This window comes from Mastigoproctus giganteus, chromosome 14 (assembly GCF_048544385.1).
Source record: "Mastigoproctus giganteus isolate SK-2022 chromosome 14, ASM4854438v1, whole genome shotgun sequence".
NCBI classification, from domain to species: domain Eukaryota; kingdom Metazoa; phylum Arthropoda; class Arachnida; order Uropygi; family Thelyphonidae; genus Mastigoproctus; species Mastigoproctus giganteus.
The window spans coordinates 54,030,207-54,049,817 of NC_143588.1; the positions used below are offsets into that span (position 1 = coordinate 54,030,207).

General features: G+C 36.9%; 1 protein-coding gene across 1 annotated transcript in view; it reads left to right on the top strand.

Moving 5' to 3' along the window:
- The window catches only part of LOC150075139 (unconventional myosin-Ib-like), a 317,137-nt gene extending 298,784 nt beyond the window's left edge, over window positions 1-18,353 (top strand). Inside the window, exons 11-12 of the mRNA XM_090388377.1 lie at window positions 17,986-18,135; window positions 18,333-18,353. Of these exons, the coding sequence (XP_090244503.1) occupies window positions 17,986-18,135; window positions 18,333-18,353 (171 nt within the window). The remainder of the gene's footprint in view (window positions 1-17,985; window positions 18,136-18,332) is intronic.
- Window positions 18,354-19,611: the final 1,258 nt, after the last annotated feature.

Consider the following 19,611-nt stretch of genomic DNA (forward strand, 5'->3'; position numbering starts at 1 on the left):
AAATGTCAGAAAGTTGAGGTGATACTGTGTGCCCTAACTGTGGCTCGAAGGAGCATGCCCAAGCTGATTGTAAATCACAGTCCTCACTCTGCCCTAATTGTAAAAGCCTTCTCTAAAACATATGACCAGTGTAAATATGAAAAGAAAATCCAGAAGTACAAGATAGGAAAAAAAAGTTTCATTTTCTGAAGCAAGAAAACAAATACAGCAACAGATGCCAAAACATACATATGCTCAGTGGCGGATTCAGGGTAGGGGCACCAGAGCAAGTGTTCCCCTATCATTTTTCGAAGAATATACACACCAATCATTTAAATTCAATTCCCTTTAGCTACAAAAAAAAAATTTTTTTTTTCATTGTTAACATAGAATTTTATCTATTTTTGCATTGTGCTCAGCTATTTTCAACTGACTACAGTTGGCAACACTGATGCTGATGTGATCGCCATTATAGTTTCAGAAGTCACGCAGTTTAGTCATGCATAATGTTTACTTCAAAGTAATTCAGACTTTAGCTGTGTGCCTGTGTCTGCCAATCATATTATTTTTGAGTGTCATATTTGTTTTTAGCATTAGCATTAGTAGAGGCATTTGATGCACGAAAGCAAGCTTATGCAGCATCAGCCAAAAAAAAAAAAAAAAAAAAACCCACTTCACCCCTCTCTTCTTTCAAAATACCTGTCCAGCTGAGCCTTAAACTTATTTAGGCTATCAACTTCCACTACAAGGGATAGAAGTCTGTTCCACCAACCAACCACCCGCTGGCTAAAGGCAAATTTCCGCATGTCTATCCTACATCTGTCTTTCCTCAATTTGAATTTATGCCCCCTCAGGTGATTATTCTGAGCTAGAGGAAGAATCCCATCAGCATTGAGCATGCTCAAACCATTCAATGCTTTATACAGGTGTGGCCTGACCATTGCCTTATACAAGGGAATAATCACCTCCTTATCCCTGCTGGAAAAATTCCTGTATATCATTGACAATACTCCATGAGCTACTCTTGCAGCCCGTCTGCACTGTTCAGAGAACTTCATGTCTGCCTGCACAACCACCCCCAAGTCCCTTTCATTCTCTACCACTGTCAGTGTAGTACCACAGAGTTGATACGTTGCTCTGGGGTTGCTGTTTCCCATGTGTAGTACTTTACATTTGTCAATGTTAAACTTCATTTGCCACCTCTCAGCCCATCTGCTCAACCTTTCCAGATCCTGTTGCAGCAGCATAGTGTCAGTAGTGTCCTTGACAACCCTGCCTACCTTTGTATCGTCTGCAAACTTGGACATTAAGCTTGATATACCATCATCAATATCATTTATAAATACAGAAAACAATAATGGACCCAACACTGAGCCCTGAGGGACTCCACTAATAACATTAGTCCACGATGAGCAGTGTCCATTGATTACCACTCTCTGTCTTCTCCCCCTCAACCACCCCTTTATCCATAGCAGCAATTTGCCTCCAATGTCACACTGCTCCAATTTGTGTAGCAGTCTTCCATGTGCAACCGTATCAAAAGCCTTTCTAAGATCCAAGTATATAATATCAAAGCTATTCCCTGCATCCAGTTCTTTTGTGACTGCATCATAGTATCCAATCAAATTGGTCAGGCAAGACTTCCCCTTAACAAAACCATGCTGCGTCCGAGCTATAACTGAAGTCTTGTCTAAATGATCCTGCAGTGCTTCTTTAACCAATGCCTCCATTAATTTTCCTGGAACAGAAGTTAAGCTCACAGGTCTATAATTACTTGTGTCAGCCTTTGATCTTCCTTTGTGAATTGGGGTCACATTTGCACATCTCCAGTCTATGGGTACCCCCCCCTGAGTCCAAGGAAGCTCTCATAATTATGGCTAAGGGTTTGCATACTTCCTTTGCTGCCTCCTTTAATATAACTGGATAGATCCCATCCACCCTGGGTGCCTTTCTTGTGTTTATCTTCAACAGTTTCTCCTCCACTTTACTCCCAGTTATTTCAAGATTCTGTAGCTTACTGCTAGAGTTGAATACACCTCTGGCATTCCCCTCGTTGAATAACTCCTCATGTGTGAATGTCGATGCAAAATATTCATTTAGTTTGTTAGCTACCTGAGCAGGATCATCAACAGTTGACCCATCAATATCAAGTGGACCAATCTGATTCATCCCCTTCCTTCTAGAGTTTACATAAGTAAAGAACTCTTTGCTGTTTTTCTTTGCATCCCTTGCCAAGGATTTCTCGTAATCTGCCTTCGCCTGCCTAACCTCTTTTGTAACTTGGTTGCATATCAACTTGTATCTATCATAGGCTTCTGTGTCATGTGTTAATTTGTAAGTATCCCATGCATTTTTCTTCTCTGCCATATGCCTCATTAGTTCATCTGACATCCATTTTGGCCTAAACCTTGAACAATATTTCTTAGTTGGTATTTAAAGCCTAGTAGCTTCCAAGATAAGTTCTTTGAATGCTTCCCATTTTGAATTTGCTGTTGGTAACATCATCAGTTGGTCCCACTGTATAGAATTTAAATACTGTCTCAGTCCATCGTAGTCGCCTTTATGGAAGCAATAACCCTTCCCTTTACCCCTAATAGTAGTTACCTCTTTGAGTAAATCCCACTTCAGCAGTTTTGTTCTGTGCATTATTTTGTGCACAAAACAAGGCACAAAATGGTGCCTCTCCTGTCATTTTTTTCTGGATCTGCCACTGCTTCTAAAAGATTTCATATAATATCAGTTCAGACTGATATATCAATTCTGAATGGGCTCGATCTATACTCTCTTCCGTACCTCAGTTCTCAAAGCAACAGACTTCAAACAGATCTAGTAACATGTCAGTCATGATACCACTTGTTGCTCTTACAACTTCCGTAAGACCTACTTAAAGAGAAAACTCTGATCCCATTAACAAAAAGCATGCTAAATCTTCCCTTATGGACACAAATGAGACCTGCAATCAAGAAGAAAATGAAGCCATTCTTAAAATCCATCCAGAAGACGAAATAGATACCAGACCTGTTTTTTCAAAGAGAGACAAAATGAAAATTTACCGCCCGAAACAGACTTCCAAAAAGCAGACAGACACAGCTTCTCCATTTAAATGAAAAACATCATCCAATGGAACTGCAGAGGCTTTTGCAGCAATACTGACGACATCCAAGATAATTATGAACCATAATCCAATTGGAATCTGATTACAAGTGACAATTTAACACCTTAGTTGACTCCCTCGATAAAAAATTATATCCTCTTTTGGCAAGACAGACCTGCCACCAGTAATGCTCATGGAGGGGTAGCCATACTCATAGACTCACGAGTCTCTTGTAAACACATTCTATTACAAACTGCTATTAAAGCTGTTGCCACGCGAATAGCAGTCGTCATTACTCTAACACTGGTTCCTGCTGCCCAGTTATCCTTGTAACTTTCAAGAACTTGAAGATCCCATTCTGCATTTGCCAACCCCTTTCTGTTTATTGGGCGACTTCAATGGACACCATCCATTGTGGGGCTCTCCCAATGCAGACGAATGAGGACAACTTATTGAAATGCTTGTCGACAGACAAAATCTAGCCATATTAAATACTGGCTCACCAACTTATTTCCACCTCCCTACAAGAATCTCTGCAATACATCTCTCTAACTGCTCTCTGATCCTCTTCCTTAGTATTGAGTGGACAGCTGTGGATGATCCACTTACCCCAGGGGCTGACATCTGGTGAGTATGGGCTTGGCAAACTCAAGGTTCTGAGCTGGATATCATCATTCTTCTCTTTCTTGCTTTCTTATGATTCCCTTCTACTTCTGACTCTCTCTGTCTCTCAGGGTAATGCGGGAATTTTTTTTTTTGCTGGTGCAGCATAAGGCAGGTTGGGCAAAGTACAACTCTTATGTATCCTTTGACAATCAGACCATTGAATATCATCCAATTGACAAAGCTGCCAACCATGTTACAAAACAGATCCTAGCAGCTGCATCTATTGCTATCCCACAGTCAAGCATCCATAGAAGCAGAAACTATTGGTGGAATGAGGACTGTAAGAATGCAAAAAAAGAAAAAAAACCGTGCATGGAATTTATTCTGCAAATATCCTACCACTGCTAACCTTATAAACTACAAGAAACTTAGAGCTAAGGCCTGCCATATTAGGAAGAAAGCAAAAAGAGGCTCTTGGGTTCGATTCGCAACTGAAATTAATAAAAATCCTGACGTAAGAAGTATATGGAGAAAAATAAAGCAATTAAATGGAAAATTTCCTCCACTGTCCTCCCCACTTATCACCTGGAATGGGCTGTAGCTGTCTACTCCTGTAGAGATTGTAGATGCCCTAGGGACAGTATTTTCACAGTTATCTGAATCGACAGCATATGAACCATGATTTCAAAAGATTGACTTTAGCCGAAAAATCCAATCTGAATTCCAGAACCAAATCCCTTCTACTGTACAACCAACCACTCACTATGCTAGAACTTCAAGAGGCTCTATCCACTGCAAAGAACAGTGCTGCTGGCCCTGATGGAATATACTATATAATGCTACAACACCTAGATAATAAATCACTCTCTTTGCTGCTGACCTTCTACAATCGCGTCTTCATGGAGCATTCATTCCCCAGTTCCTTTCGTCACTCTTTTGGACTGGCAATACCCAAACCAGGGAAAGATCTCTCTATTCTTAATAATTATATATTAGGAATAGAGCGAAATGGGTCTATTTTCCTAATATTGACCCATTTCTCTCACCAGCTGCTTAAGTAAAACCCTAGAAAAAAATATATACCGTCGACTAACATGGTACCTAATTCCCAAAATATGATCTCCAATAATCAATTTTGGTTTCAGAAAAAAACCGATCATCCCTGGATCTCATGATCAAAGCAGAAACAAACATCAAGAATGCATTTATCTAAAATAAACATCTCGTCATGGCATGTCTCGATATAGAGAAAGCCTTTGACGCCACTTGTCGTTTTGGTATCCTGAGAGATCTTTATTCCCTGGATCTGAGAGGTCACTTACCTTACTTCATACAGAATTTCTTACAGCAGAGGACCTTTCAAGTTTGCTATCGGCAAGTCCTTTCCAAAACATATATACAAGAAGGAATACCTCAGGGCTCTATTCTTAATGCAACCTTGTTTGCAATAAGAATAAATCAGATGACCAAAAATATTCCCAATACTGTCAATTCATACCTTTATGCTGATGATCTGACTGTCTCTTGCAGTTAACCAAACATGAGCTTTATTGAGAGGCAACTGCAGACATCAGTTAATAATATTGAACTATGGATGGTACAGAATGGTTACCAACTATCTTATCAGAAATCAAGTGTCATTCCTTTTTGCAACAAACGAAAGATACAGCCAGATCCAGAAATACACTTAAGAAATCAACCTATCACTGTTGTGAATAGTGTTCATCATCTTAGTGCGATTTTTGATAATAAATTGAACTTTTCAGAATACATCAAACATCTATCATAAGCCTGTTTGCCAGAAAAAAATGAACTTCTACATCATAGGGTGCAGTTTGTTACACCTCACTTCACTTGACCTTCACTTACACCTTATAGAGCCCCAATCAGATCTCGCCTTGCTTATGGTGCCCTGGTGTATGATTCTGCTAGGGAAAGTGTGCTAGCACGGCTTGCTCCTATTCAACATTCTGCCCTCAGGTTTGCTGTAGGTGGTTATAGAACATTACCAGTACAAAGTCTTTATATTGAAGCCCATGAACCTCCCCTCAGCCTCAGGAGAAAGACGTTACTCCTGAACTATGCGGCCAAAATTCAAAGTCTAACTACTCATCCCATTAGGCCAATACTTAATGATTCACAGTTCTCAATGCACTATAGAAATAAACCTATAGCAGTTTAGCCTACTGGCATCAGATTGTAGGCATTATCACAAACCTGGAATATACATCTTGACAAAGTCCTCCAAGATTCAAACAGTGCAGATCCTCTATGGTCTTCTATTAAACCATCCTATGACAGCTATTTCCTAAACTGGGGGAAACATTCACTTGCAAATATCAATATACAGCAACTCCATACTGCTCTCACACAAAATTATCCACATTATACCACCAGGGAAGAGAGGGGTGGCAAGGAGGGGAGAAGACAGTAAGGCCGTTGCCTCCCCCCTGTCGGGAAGGGATTAAAAGTAAACCAGGCAAGGGAGCATGTGTGGCTTGCTGCTGCATCGCCAAGGCTGCCCACAGCAGCCACACAGTATCCGGGTATGGCGTCATTCATGGGAACTAGTCCTGTCCATGATTTCCTTATCTCTTTAGGTTATGGTGTCCATTTAGTGGGTTACATTTCATGGGACACTGTCCCCTGACCAGGTGAAAGGGGTAAGGGCCACCCAGGGTGGGGGAAGGAGATTCAACCACCCCAGGTGGTAGGAATAAAAGAACATAGGGAAAGCGATCCCTATGGTGGAGTGTGCTTTTTGCAGCTCTGTCCCACACTGGCCTGGGGTTACCCTAATGGCCAGTGTCAGCATCCCACGCCACATCTTTCCCAGCTAGAAAAAGCTACAGCATGGTGTCAGCTTGGATAACCATGAGGCCCCTGAGGGCCTACATAGCCATCAGTATGTCCGGTGAAGAGGCTAAGATAGAATATGCAATTAATAATAACTTTCATTTACTCAACATTCACACAATTTTACTTTTTATAGTTTTTACTTGCATTTTCTATTTTATACTTTTTTCTTACATTTAACTTTTTTTTTCTTACACTTTAGATTTTGTAATTTTTTCTTACAGTTTACATACAACACACATTTTATATATTTTACCCTTTTACAATTTTTTTTATTTTTATATTTTTGGTCTGTTCATTCATTCCATCATCTCTTTTTATCATTATTATTATTATTATTATTAGCTACATGGTGCAAGGAAGCCTGAGGCTTATGCTGCACCAGCCAAAAAAAAAAAAATTCCCAAGTTACCCTGAGAGAGAGAGAGAGAGAGAGAGAGAGAGAGAGAGAGAGAGAGAGAGAGAGAGAAAGTAGAAGGGAATCACCAAGAAAGAGAAGAATGATGATATCCAGCTCAGGACCCTGGGTGTGCCAAGCCCATACTCACCAGATGTGAGCCCCTGGGGTAATACACCAGGGGGGGGGTATGCAGTCAATATGGCAAATGTAATATATCAGTAACCAACATCATTTACTCTAGCCTGTATGAGAGATAACTAATTAAAGTAATTGGTCAAATTAATAGACATTCACACATTTATGTGGCCTTAATATAACAGAGTAAAAGTTCTTTTATGCCATATATTATTACTTGTGTTCTTTCAGTCAGTTCATTTGATTAGTCAATCTCAGTCAGTCATTCTCTCATACTCTTATTTTCACTCATGCTTCAACATTCATCCAGTAATGCACACAGCTGTTTATTTATCCACACGTTCATTTGTTCACTCACTCAACTCAGTTTCCCATTCACCATAACACTCAGCCATTCTCATTCAAACATATTCAGTCCTTCACATTACCCACAACATTTAGTCTTTCACATTCACCACAACTGCTCAGGCTTCCACATTTACCCCACTAGTCACTCACTTTAACCAGAACATTCAGTCACTCGCATTCATCACAACAATCAATCATTCACATTCACCACAATACTCATTCTTCCAAATCATTTACTCACAGCCATGCATCTACTCACTTCCTAGAATTTAGACTTGTTCATTCATACAATGATACCACAGTGACTCTCAGCTTACTGTTATTATTCAGCTGAGAGATCATTTATCAGTCAATGAATTTATAAATTTAATTATAGATACAGCTATATGATCATCTCTGACATGGTTTTATAATTACCATGTCTGACCTCCATATTGGTGATATATAGTTTTTCATTATGAGTTGACTATGGTATATTTACACCGATATTTTATAGTGTATTTTAAACTTATAATATATTATGCCTTGAGCATTTATATTTTATTTAAGTATTATCTTGCACATTTTTTGTCATCTCTCATATTGTGGAAATAACTTTACAACTGGGTTGGCATGACTGCAATACCAGGGTAGCTGCCCACCCACCGATGATAGGCTAATAAGCCTTGAAACAGTGTCATGTGGGTGGTGATGCCCACTGAGAATAAGTAACGATAGTCTTCTCTATTAGTGAAATATTACTTATTCAAGGTAGTGCAATACATGGTAACTCATTGTGAAGGTAGTCACAATATCAGATGCAATCAAATCGATGCCTTTACACTACTTATGTAGTTTTTCATTATGAGTTCACTATAGTATATTTACACCAATATTTATAGTGTAATTTTAAACTCATAATATATTATGGCTTGAGTATTTATATTTTATTTAAACATATACACAGGACTAACATAACATGGAATGCCGTGGGGTGAGGAGAACTACCATAAAAGTATACTTTATCACCACCTAAATGAAAAATTGCATTATTATCAATAGCATTATTACCAACTGAGACTACACTATTATATTATATGGTAGGTTTAAGTAATTTATTACTGAAATGCTAAAGTTTGAACAATTGAAACACCTCGGTGCCAGACACAACACTTAAACAATTCTGGCTATGTGTCAGGAGCTCACAGTTTCTCATTTTCAAGCCTGTGGAGCTAGAACATTAGTTTGAGGTCTGATTTTCTAGAAAGATTTTCTTCTGGAGTATGATGAATCTGTCAATTTTTTACATACTTCAGAAGAACAGTTTCATAAAATGTTTCAAGAGCTCAGCAATAAACAAAGGAGTCAACTTTCACAATGCCTATTATAATCTATTCCAAGCTAAAATCCTGGAAAAAATCATAAGAAAAAGAAGAATCCAACACCCCTAAACAACTCAATCCGTAGATTTACTCTCCTACCTTAACCTCATCACCAGCACACCCGATGGTAAATCTCCAGTAATAACGTATATCCCGGTACCCACAAAACTGTCTCATAAAATACCTTTCCATTGGCCACACCAAAATCAACCCTATCTATATATAAACTCTCCCTCAGAACTTGAAGTACCTCCAAGAAAACTCCACTCCAGAATTGCATAAACAGGTAAGCTTTTCCAAATTAATAGCATAGGACAGTAACTCCAAAGATTCCAGGTAAGCTATGTGAATTAACTAATTAATTACTTATGACATATTAATAGTCTTCATTAAAAAAAAAATGCTGTAATTATTGTATATTATATTGTATATATTGTAATTAAGACTCATAATAATGCTGGGTGTTATAGAATTACCCATAAAAGAATTATTCTGTAACTCAAAGTTGAAACCAAGCAGCTGTAACCCCATCGCTAACTTCTGTAACTTTAATTAATTAATTAATTAACATAATTATATGATTAAATAGAACTTTGTAAAACTTTCTAGAAAACTGTAACTGAAACCAATATTCTAACCCCACAGGCCTGAAGATGGGAAAGAGTGAGTTCCCAAAACATAGCCAGATTAGTTAAGCCTTTCCTTAACTATATAGCAAATAGTATTAGTAGTAATACTATTTGCTATATAGTTAAGGAAGCCACAGGTTTTTGCTGCACTGGAAAAAAAAAAAAAAAAAAACTAAGTAGATAAGAAAACACAAATTATACGCTTCCCTCCTCACTCAGGTGACCTTTCAACTTACTCAAATTCTTTATAACAGTGAGAATTTTGCCTTCATTCATTTTACTAATCCCTCTCTGAGCCTTGTAAACCTCAATCAGGTCACTTCTGAGGTGGCTGGTTGCCAAGTTCTGTAGCCCATACAATCAGTCTTTCTCATACAGTCATCTTTCTGCTGATCTGACCATTCAAGTTGCCCATCTTTGGACCCTTTCGAGAAGCTCAATGTCTTTTTTCAGATAAGGTCTCCATACTTGAACACTGTATGCCAAATGTGGTCTTACAATTGCCTTATACAGTGAGATTATGACCTCTGTATCTCTATAGGATTACATTCAATAAATCATCAATAGGGCACCATGGACTTTCTTGGCTGCCTATTTACACTGTTCAAAAAACTTCATATCTGCCCATATTGTAACTCCCAGACCCCTTTCCTCCTTCACTGTTTTTAATTCAACCCCACCAAGTGTATAATTTATTTGTAGGTTGCTATTCCTCAAGTGTAAGCTTAACTACTTAAAAAAGACCCCTTCTGTCACTACTCTGACCATCTTTTAAGTCTGTTCAATTCATCCTGAAGGAGTGCTGCTTACCACTAATCATTAATGATTCTGCCAATCTTTACTTCATCTGCAAATTTTGACATCATGCCTTCTACCCCTTCGTCAATGTCATTTATGAAAGTGAGAAACAACAGTGGTCCTAGAACTGATCCTTGAGGGACCCCCTCCTGATGTTACTCCAATCTGAAGAATATCCATTAATCACAAACCTCTGCTTTCTGCCCTGCAGCCACCCAGCAATCTATCTTAGAATCTTACTAGCAATCCCAACCTGTTCAAGCTTATATAGTAACCTCTCACGAGGGACCGAGCCATGAGGGATTGTCCTTCTGCCGATCTCACCATTCGAGTTGCCCATCTGTGGACCCTTTCAAGAAGCTCAATGGCATCTTTTTTTCAGATGAGGTCTCCATACTTGGATATAGTATTGTACGTGTTTGGCATTGAGATGTTTCAATCATTTAAATTGTAGCATTTCAATAATAAATTACTTAAATTTAACACATGATATAATAGTGTAGTATCAATTAATTAATTATCTCACAATGATAAAAAATCACGTAGATTTCCTCTTCCAGTTATTACTAATCATTTTATTAATTTTTGATATGCACCTTGTATGAAATTATAAATGAAATTTGTGTTGTCAAAAGTGCTTTTTCATAAGATAAGTGTTCATAAATTGGATGCTAGTAAAGTGGAAGATTACTGGAAGTGCTTATCATCATGGTCAAATTTATAAATGAACCAAGGTACATGTACATTTTCAGGTACATTGCTGAAGTATATTATCAGTAACCTGATGAACTTGGACCATACCTAAGGTATAAAAGTGTGAAAACTGCATTTTGTTTAAGAATTGTGTAGCATGCTCTTTTGCACAATAGATACTTCCAGATAAATTCAGCTTCAAATTAGGTGTAGATGTGTGTGTGTTCATGGGCTGATTTGCATGCTGCACAGGCTAAAAAAAATACTGTTATAACACACATGGTGAAACCTTACCGCCGACCGGGCTAGCCAGGCAGGTAAAGTGCCTGTTTGGCAACCTAAAGGTCGCGGGCTTGGATCCAGAGTACTGCAAATGCCTGGAAAGTTTGGGAGATGCATTATGGCCACAGAAGCCAATGCTCCAACTACCACAAAAAAAACCAGAAACCTTACCTCTCCACATGAGATCAGCTTAAAAAATTCCCCCATTCATCAATGAGAATCAAACCCAGACCCCCCCCCCTCTAAACAGATAGTAGACAGATGGCAATTAATTGTGTTAACTAAACTGAAAACAGAGAACAGATGCTTCCAGACATCTGCTGCAAATGCCTGGAAAGTTTTCATATCAGTGCCCTAACCATCATTTCAGTTTTAAAATAGTGTGAATTCCTTCTACTCTCCTTTTATTAGAAACGTCACTATGAAAGTATCATCACTTATCTCATTTCTAAGGATTAGTATGTATAGTGTTAGTTATCTGACGGCACCAGGAGTTTCCCCCATCTCTGCAATTAGTATGTATAATGAAATTAGGTCACTGAAGAAATTGAATGGATGTTCCAGAGACAAACAGAACTAGGGAATCATCAGGAACTCAAGTATCTAGTGGCCTACCAGATGATGTAACTCAATTCAGACCTCAGAACAGAATAGTCAAGTGCATACTGCTTAGATTCAACAGGATTTAATTTTATTAGGAGATTCTATTGTCAGGGAAATAGGATAAGGATAGGTGGATTAGAACCAGAGTATGTCTGCTAGGAGCAACATTAATGGTGGTACTGACAGATTGCAGTTTTTATTAATCATGCACAAATTCAAGATTTGCTAGATAAATACTACTGGAAAAATAAGAGTAGTATTGGAATTATATATATCTGCAATTCTGCCAAAGTAAAATAGGAGGACCTTGATGCTGAAATCCTCAAGGTTCTCCTAAAGACTTGAGGGACTCTGTAAGGCTTTTTGAGGGAAGGTGATAAATTTTTATCAGTGTAAAATTTTATCTTATGTATGCCAGCATAGAAATCAATGTGAAATGAGGTTTTAGTTGGAAGAAAAGATAAAATGACAGTGGGGTAAGCCCCATCAGAAGAATGTAAATAATATGACAAGAGTCTCTACATGTAAATAGAATGGGCAAGAAAATGTGAATGTTTCATTGTGGGTAATTTCAGTTTTTCCCTTATTGATTGGAGCAAATAGGAGGGGATCTCACCGTGAGAGGCAAAATTTTTAATTCAACTAAATAATTATTATTTGTAGCAGCATGTTAGGAAAAGTACTAGGGACAAGAATATTCTAGATCTGATCATCACTCATGAACCACCAAATAACATTAAAGAGCTGACAGTTCAGGAACCATTATCAGAGAATGATCATGGAATTTTAAGTTGGATGATGTTGAGAGAGAGAGAAAGGGAATTATGGTTTTTAAAGGTAAAAGCATAAGTTTTAACTTCAAGAAAGGATACATCACAGTTTAAGGCACTGCATTGGCTCCATCAACTGGGCAGTTAGCACAAAGAGGACAAATATGAGGGATGAGAATGGAGTATAAAAAGAAATAGGTAAGAAATTATTTTATTTATTTTTTTTTTTTTTCACCCCAGGGTTCAATATACTTATTGTTTTTAATCTGCAAAGAGTTTAATCCTTCAAAAAAAAAAAAATCTTTAGATGAGGTATAAAACCAGGCTTTCACAGCTGCTTTTAGCTCTTCATCTTTAGAATAAGTTCAACCAAGATGAAACTTGAGGTTTCTGAACAAATAATAGTCACTTGGAGGTAGACCTGGGTTGTAATGGGCTGGTTTTATTATTCAAATCCACATTTGCAAATTTCAGCCTATGCAACCTAGGCTTTGTGCACAGGTGCATTTTCATGGAGAAACAAAACCCAGTGACCTAACTCTCCTCATCTTCTTTTCCAAACTGCAGCTTTTAATCTAGCCATAAGGTTGGCACAATATTCCCCTGTTATTATTGTTTTAGTTCAAAGATAATCAATTAACAATAATCCTGTTGTGCCCCAGAAAATAAAGACCAGCACTTTCTGACCTGATGGGTTTGAAACTTTTTTTGGGATTGGGGATCCCTAGTGTTTCCACTGCATGCTTTCTAATTTGAATTCACAATCATAAAAAAGTAGCCAAGTTTCTTAATCAGTCACCAAATAGGATATTTATATATATATATATATCTACAGATTAGCAAGAATTAATTTTAAATTTTCTTTTGATGACATTATCCTCTGATTTTTGTCATGAATGGAAAGGTTTCTGGGAACCCATGCTTCCATGGGAAATGTTGAGTACTTTTTCAAGTTCAGAATTCTTCTGTTTTCTAAAATTATTTCTTCAGTGATAGCAATTGTTTCAGAATTGATTGCTTTAGATGGTCAACCAGACCTTAGATCATTCTCAATTGAACCCCCCCCATCCTCCTTTGAACTGTGCTAACCATCTTTCAACAGTAGCATAATTGCTATTGCCCCAAAAACTAGTCATGGATTTCTTTAACATTTTTTTCCCTTTTATTCAAAAATTTGATTACTGAATGACGCTTGATTTCTCTGGATATTCATTCTTCTTCTTCCACCTACCAATATAAAAATTAAATTTTAGAAACTACATAAGACATTGACATATACTTTTTTTTTATGTTATTTTATAAGAAATTAAGCTATCAAAATAGCCTGTTCTATAATTTAATACATTTTATATACCCTATTCTCAGAACTTTTTGACCACCTCTTATACATTTTAAAATGTATCATGAAAAAATATAGAAAGGATGCTGAGATTGATGAATATAGAGCTTTAATAGAGCAGAAATAGATGCCATGGGAAAATTAAAAGAGATATAAAGTACTGAACCCTTTATCATCTAAAAGTTGATCTGCAGTAGTATTACTGGAAAAGGCTGATTATGAGAAATCACTGACTATTAGAGCAGAAAGTAGGAACTAGGAGTTTACCAGTGATGTGAATACAAAAGCAAAGAATGAATCAGATCAGATCTTTGCATAATTGGAGCTGAAAAGTTTAGGTTGATCCAGTCAATATTGCTAATGGATTGAACAGGTGCTTCACATTGATCATTACAAATGAAAGACTTCATAGCAAGAAAAGGCTGAGTGGTATGAAATCACAGAAAATTATTAAAAACCTTTTGAGCCTAAAGGTAAGTAAAGTTCTTGGAGTTGATGGCATATACCTAATAATATTGAGGGAAATGGCAAAAGATGCACTCTTTTAGATTGGAGAAATGTTAGTGTATATAGTGTACCAGTACATAAAGGTAGTTATAAGAATGAAGTGAGTAACTAGAGACTGGTCAGTCTGACTTCAGTTGGAACCTGTTTGGATTATGGATAAGACCATTAGATGGATATGCAGAGTGACTGTAGGGAAATAGTTGTGATTAATGGTTACCCTTCAAATTAGAATAATGTTAGAAGGGGTTTCTCATGATAAATACTCAGACCACTAGTGTTGTTTTCTGTATTCTTTAAATAACATTGATTTTGAGACAGAGGCAATGTTATCAAAATTGGCTGACAATGTCAAGATTGCAAGTGGTTAAGGATAGTATCAGGCAGTGCTCCTTAAATTGGCTTCAGTTATGATCAGCAATGGACCAGCGTGGCAGATTATGGTCCATTTCCCTCAGCATGAATTGTTAAGGAGGCTTCCATCCTGCAGTGGGTTGATTAATGGCTGCACTTTATTTTTATTTTTTTTTTATGATCAGGAAAATGGCTGCTGTGTTTTAATGCAGCAAAATGAAAAGTCTTACACTTAAGGAGTAGTAAAAAATCACAGAATAACTTAAACATTTAGTGGGAGTGGAATTAAAAACAGTACAAGAAGATGGGGGATTTAGAAATTATAATATGGAGTTCCTTTAGCAATCATTTAGCAAACATTTCCTTGCAGAGATAGGAAGGTCATAATTCCGCTGTATAAAGCAATTTTAAGGTGATGAAGGTATATCAGGCCTAATGTCTAAGTTTGCAGATGATACGAAGGTTGGCTGTTAATGACACTAATGCCAGTACACTACTGCAACAGAATCTAGAAAAGTTGAGCAGATGGGCTGAGAGGTGGCAACTGAAATTTAACATTGACAAATGTAAAGTACTGCATATGGGTGGCAGTAATCCCAGAGTAGCGTATCAACTGTGTTTTACTACACTCAGGGTGGTAGAGAATGAAAAGGACCTGGGGGTAATTGTGTAGTCAGATATGAAGTTTTCTGAGCAGTGCAGATGGTCCGCAAGAGTAGCTCATGGCGTCTTGTCAACGATATACAGGAATTTTTCTAGCAGGGTTAAGGAGATGATTATCCCCTTGTATAAGGCAATGGTCAGGCCACACCTTGAGTACTGTATACAGGTCTGAAGACCTCATTTTAAGAAGGATGTAGCAGCTGGAACAAGTACAGAGAAGGGAACAAGATTTAACCCCAGGGGCTCACATCTGGTGAGTATGGGCTTGGCACACCCAGGGTCCTGAGCTGGATATCATCATTCTGTTTTTTCTTGGTGATTCCCTTCTACTTCTCTCTCTCTCTCTCTCTCTCTCTGTATCAGGGTTACTGAGAAATTTTCTTTTGTGGTGCAGCAAAAGCCCCAGGCTTCCTTGCATCACATGGCTAATAATAATTTGTGAATGAAACAAAGGGTTGCGCTTACAAAGAAAGGCTTAAGTTTTGCAAATTACAGTGTCTGGAGACTAAGCACCTGAAAGGTGATCTGATTGAGGTGTATAAGGCCTTGAATGGATTGAGCAAGCTCAATGCTGATGGGATTCTTCCTCTTGCCCAGATTAATCACTTGAGACGATATAAATTCAAATTGAGGAAAGACAGTTGTAGAATAGATGTGGAAAGTTTGCCTTTAGCCAGCGGGTGGTTTATTTCTGGAACAAACTTCTCTCTTTAGTTATAGAAGTCGACAGCTTAAATAAATTCAAGGCAGAACTAGACAAAAATTTGGAGTGAATGGATAGGTGAAATGGGAAGGGTTTTTTTGCCTATGCTGTATAAGCTTTGCTTTCTTGCATCATATGCCTCTATTAATGCCAATGCTAAAAAGATTACACTTGTAACCATTTGTAGAAACATCACCTAAAAAAAATGACATTGTGCATTTTTAAAAGGTTCCAAAGAGATCTGCAAATGTTCATATGAGGAGACTGAGACTTCAGATACAAAGCTAGGTAATATACCTTAGAGGAGAACTTGATTGAAGTCTCTAAGGCTCTGAGAAAGAACAGTAAAATGAATGAAGGCAAAATTTTCAAGGTTATAAATGATTCCAGAAATTTTCAGCAAAAAGTTTAGAATGAATTGTAGCAAGTTTTCTTTCAGCTAGTAATTCTTAATTACTGGTGCAAGTTACCTCTGTATATAGTTGAGGCCGACAGCTTGGGGAAATTTAAAGGTCAGCTGAATGGGTACCTACCTAAAGAGGAAAATGCACAGGTATTTTTATTTTTGTGTTTTTTTATATTTCATTTATTTATTTTTTTATCTTTTTGCTGGTACAGCAGCAGCCTGTAGCTGGAGTTTCCTTGAACCATATAGCTAGTAGTAATATGATATTGTAATTTTTCAGTTTTGATTATGTTATTTGGAATTTAATGTTTAAAGGTACAAGGAGCAACTACAGCAGTACATAATTAATATTTCAGCATTAATTCACTATAAAAAGTATAACTCACAATCTTCCATAGGTTTATGGTAACCAGCACAACTTCATAATTAAAGAATATCATGGAAAGTTAAAATGAATGTAAACCAAAGTTCAGTATAATTCCAAAATCAGAAAGAACTACAGAGAGAAACTCTTTGAAATTGGTTTAAAGTATAACATCAGAACAGCATAGGCAAAGTATATTAAACATATATTCCAGACTCTGCAATCACCATAATTATATATAGATTATTTAAGCAGTAAATGATTTACTTTATTATTAAAATCTGGCATAAATGCCTTTTATTATTTCATATAGCTCAATTTCGGGACACGATTATAAATATTTTTAGATTATATTATATATATATATATGTACACACACACACACACATATATATATAATATTGATAAAAATAATAGGATATAATGACATTACTGAAGGACTAAGCAAGAAAGAAAAAAGTATTAAATAATTAAATTGGGTTATGGAACTGGGGCACTACTAGTTACAGCAGAAATACCCAGCAACCATAATGAAATATAGACAAATGTATATTATCATAGCTGACAATTGTCAGCTATGATGTATACGTTTCATATGTGTACATCATAACAGAAACAGAGACCCTGCTTATTGCGGTGGCTCCTACAGTTTTGGCTGCCATCCCCATGATGAAGTAGTTCCTAGGACCTACTGCTTTAGGTACCTTCATTGTTATCATTATTATTTTTATGTTAATCTTAATTTCATTTAATTTCTGGTAATATGCTTTTACGTTGCAGGCATTCTCAATTTTTCCATGGTAATTACACTTGGCAGGTCAGCACCTCTACCCAATACACTGATAATATACATTTGTCTGTATATATATATATATATATTTTTTTTTTTAATTTATTTAATTTTTAAGTGGAACCAAACTGGTAGTCTTTCCCAATTTATTCTTTCATAAACACATTTTGAGAATATCAATACTTTAATTTGGAACCCTCGATAGGCAAGCTACAATTTATTTTAATAGTTTTACGGGTGAATGTTGTCTATATTTAATAACGTATTGCTATGGTACTTCAGATATCTGAAAATATCACATTTACTAGCTTTATGAACTAGAAGAATTCCGCCAAGAAAGATTAGATGAGCTAGCAATACTAATCCAAAAGATTTGGAGGGGATGGGTTCGTAGGAAGCAATACCTCCAGATGAGGCACAGTCAAGTACTTATAGCAACAAATTACCAAGCATGGAAAGTAAGTATTGGAAGTATTTCCTTAACTGTTCTCCAAGTAATTTTAAAAACATGCTTTCTTAAGGTCGGTTAAAAGAACTGATATTTTTTATTTTTAAAAAACTCTGTTTTTTAATTTATCCCATTCATTAAAATATCAGTGCAGTTATGTTTCCAGCACACTCTGAAATTCTGATTTTGTTCATAAAAATTGTTCAGAGTAATTTACATAGAGGATAGTGAGAACCATGTTAACATGGAAGCAACCATGTTCTAGCACAAGCTCTTAGGGGTAACAAATTGAATGCAGACCATTCAGTAAGGCGCCTCCGTAGCCAGGTGGGAAGGAGCAGCAGTGCATAGCACACGCTTCTTGATTAGACCGGGGTTCGAGCCCGTCACCACCAAATACGGAAGATGTGGAAAGGTCAGGGAATGACCACCGCATATCCCAGAGCAATATGGCCTTAGTTGCTAATGCTCCTAAAAAAAAAAAACCCAAACAAAACCATTCAGTGTTTGGAAAGGAGAGGTAACAAAATTAAGACTGAGATCTTTCTATGGTTGAGGGTGAGGTGTGGAATTTTCTTGTTTGCATCCAGACATTCAAAAGCCTTGATATGAGCCTGAGGGAAGTTATAATTAAAGATCCTGTACTTTTGGGACTCTGTCAACCCAAGAAATGGGCTAATTACATTCAAATTTGGAATCTGTATTTCAAACGATACAGAAGAGGCTTGTGGGGGAAAAATATTCAAATACTCTCTACCATATAGGGAACATATGCAAATCCATATATTTTCCTTGCATACTGTCTAGTAGATTTCCAGATGTGTGCAAGGGCTGTTGCTCTCTGGATTTGGAAAAAATTATTGCTTTTGAAATCAATTATCTTGAGCTAAAGATCTTGCATTATTCATGAAGTTGTTCTACAAGAATGGTAGAAATGCATTGAAGAAGAGGTGTAAGAGTGGGTGCACTAATTATTTTTAAATTTACTATCAGAAAACCAAAGAAATTATCATAGTTACTAAGATAAATAATTGTCACAATTTATTGTAGACAGCTAAAGTATGGAAGTACATTGGTTAACCCACCTTTGCTTGGAAGACCTCTATACACTATTCATTAGTTTAACACATTGACTGCCAAATACGAGTTAACTCTTATTTGGTGATCTGACCCAGGAAGCTGCTTACGAGTTAACTCGGACTGGTATGAATTGCCTTTCAGATGCAGTTATGAGTATATTCATAGCAAATATGTGCAAATGATGGATAGTAGTCTTCTGGGATAAGAATGAAAAATCAACCATAGTGTCAGAAAACTGAAAATTTATTCACAAATACATAAAGAAAAGTGTATTACTAAAACTTGTGCAAATAGTATTGTTTATTTGTGATATTTCTTGAAACATTCTTCTACACAAAGAGCTGGCTTCTCTTGGCACACTGGACAATAACAGCGTGTTCACGCAGTTTTTTTATTTCTTGTACAT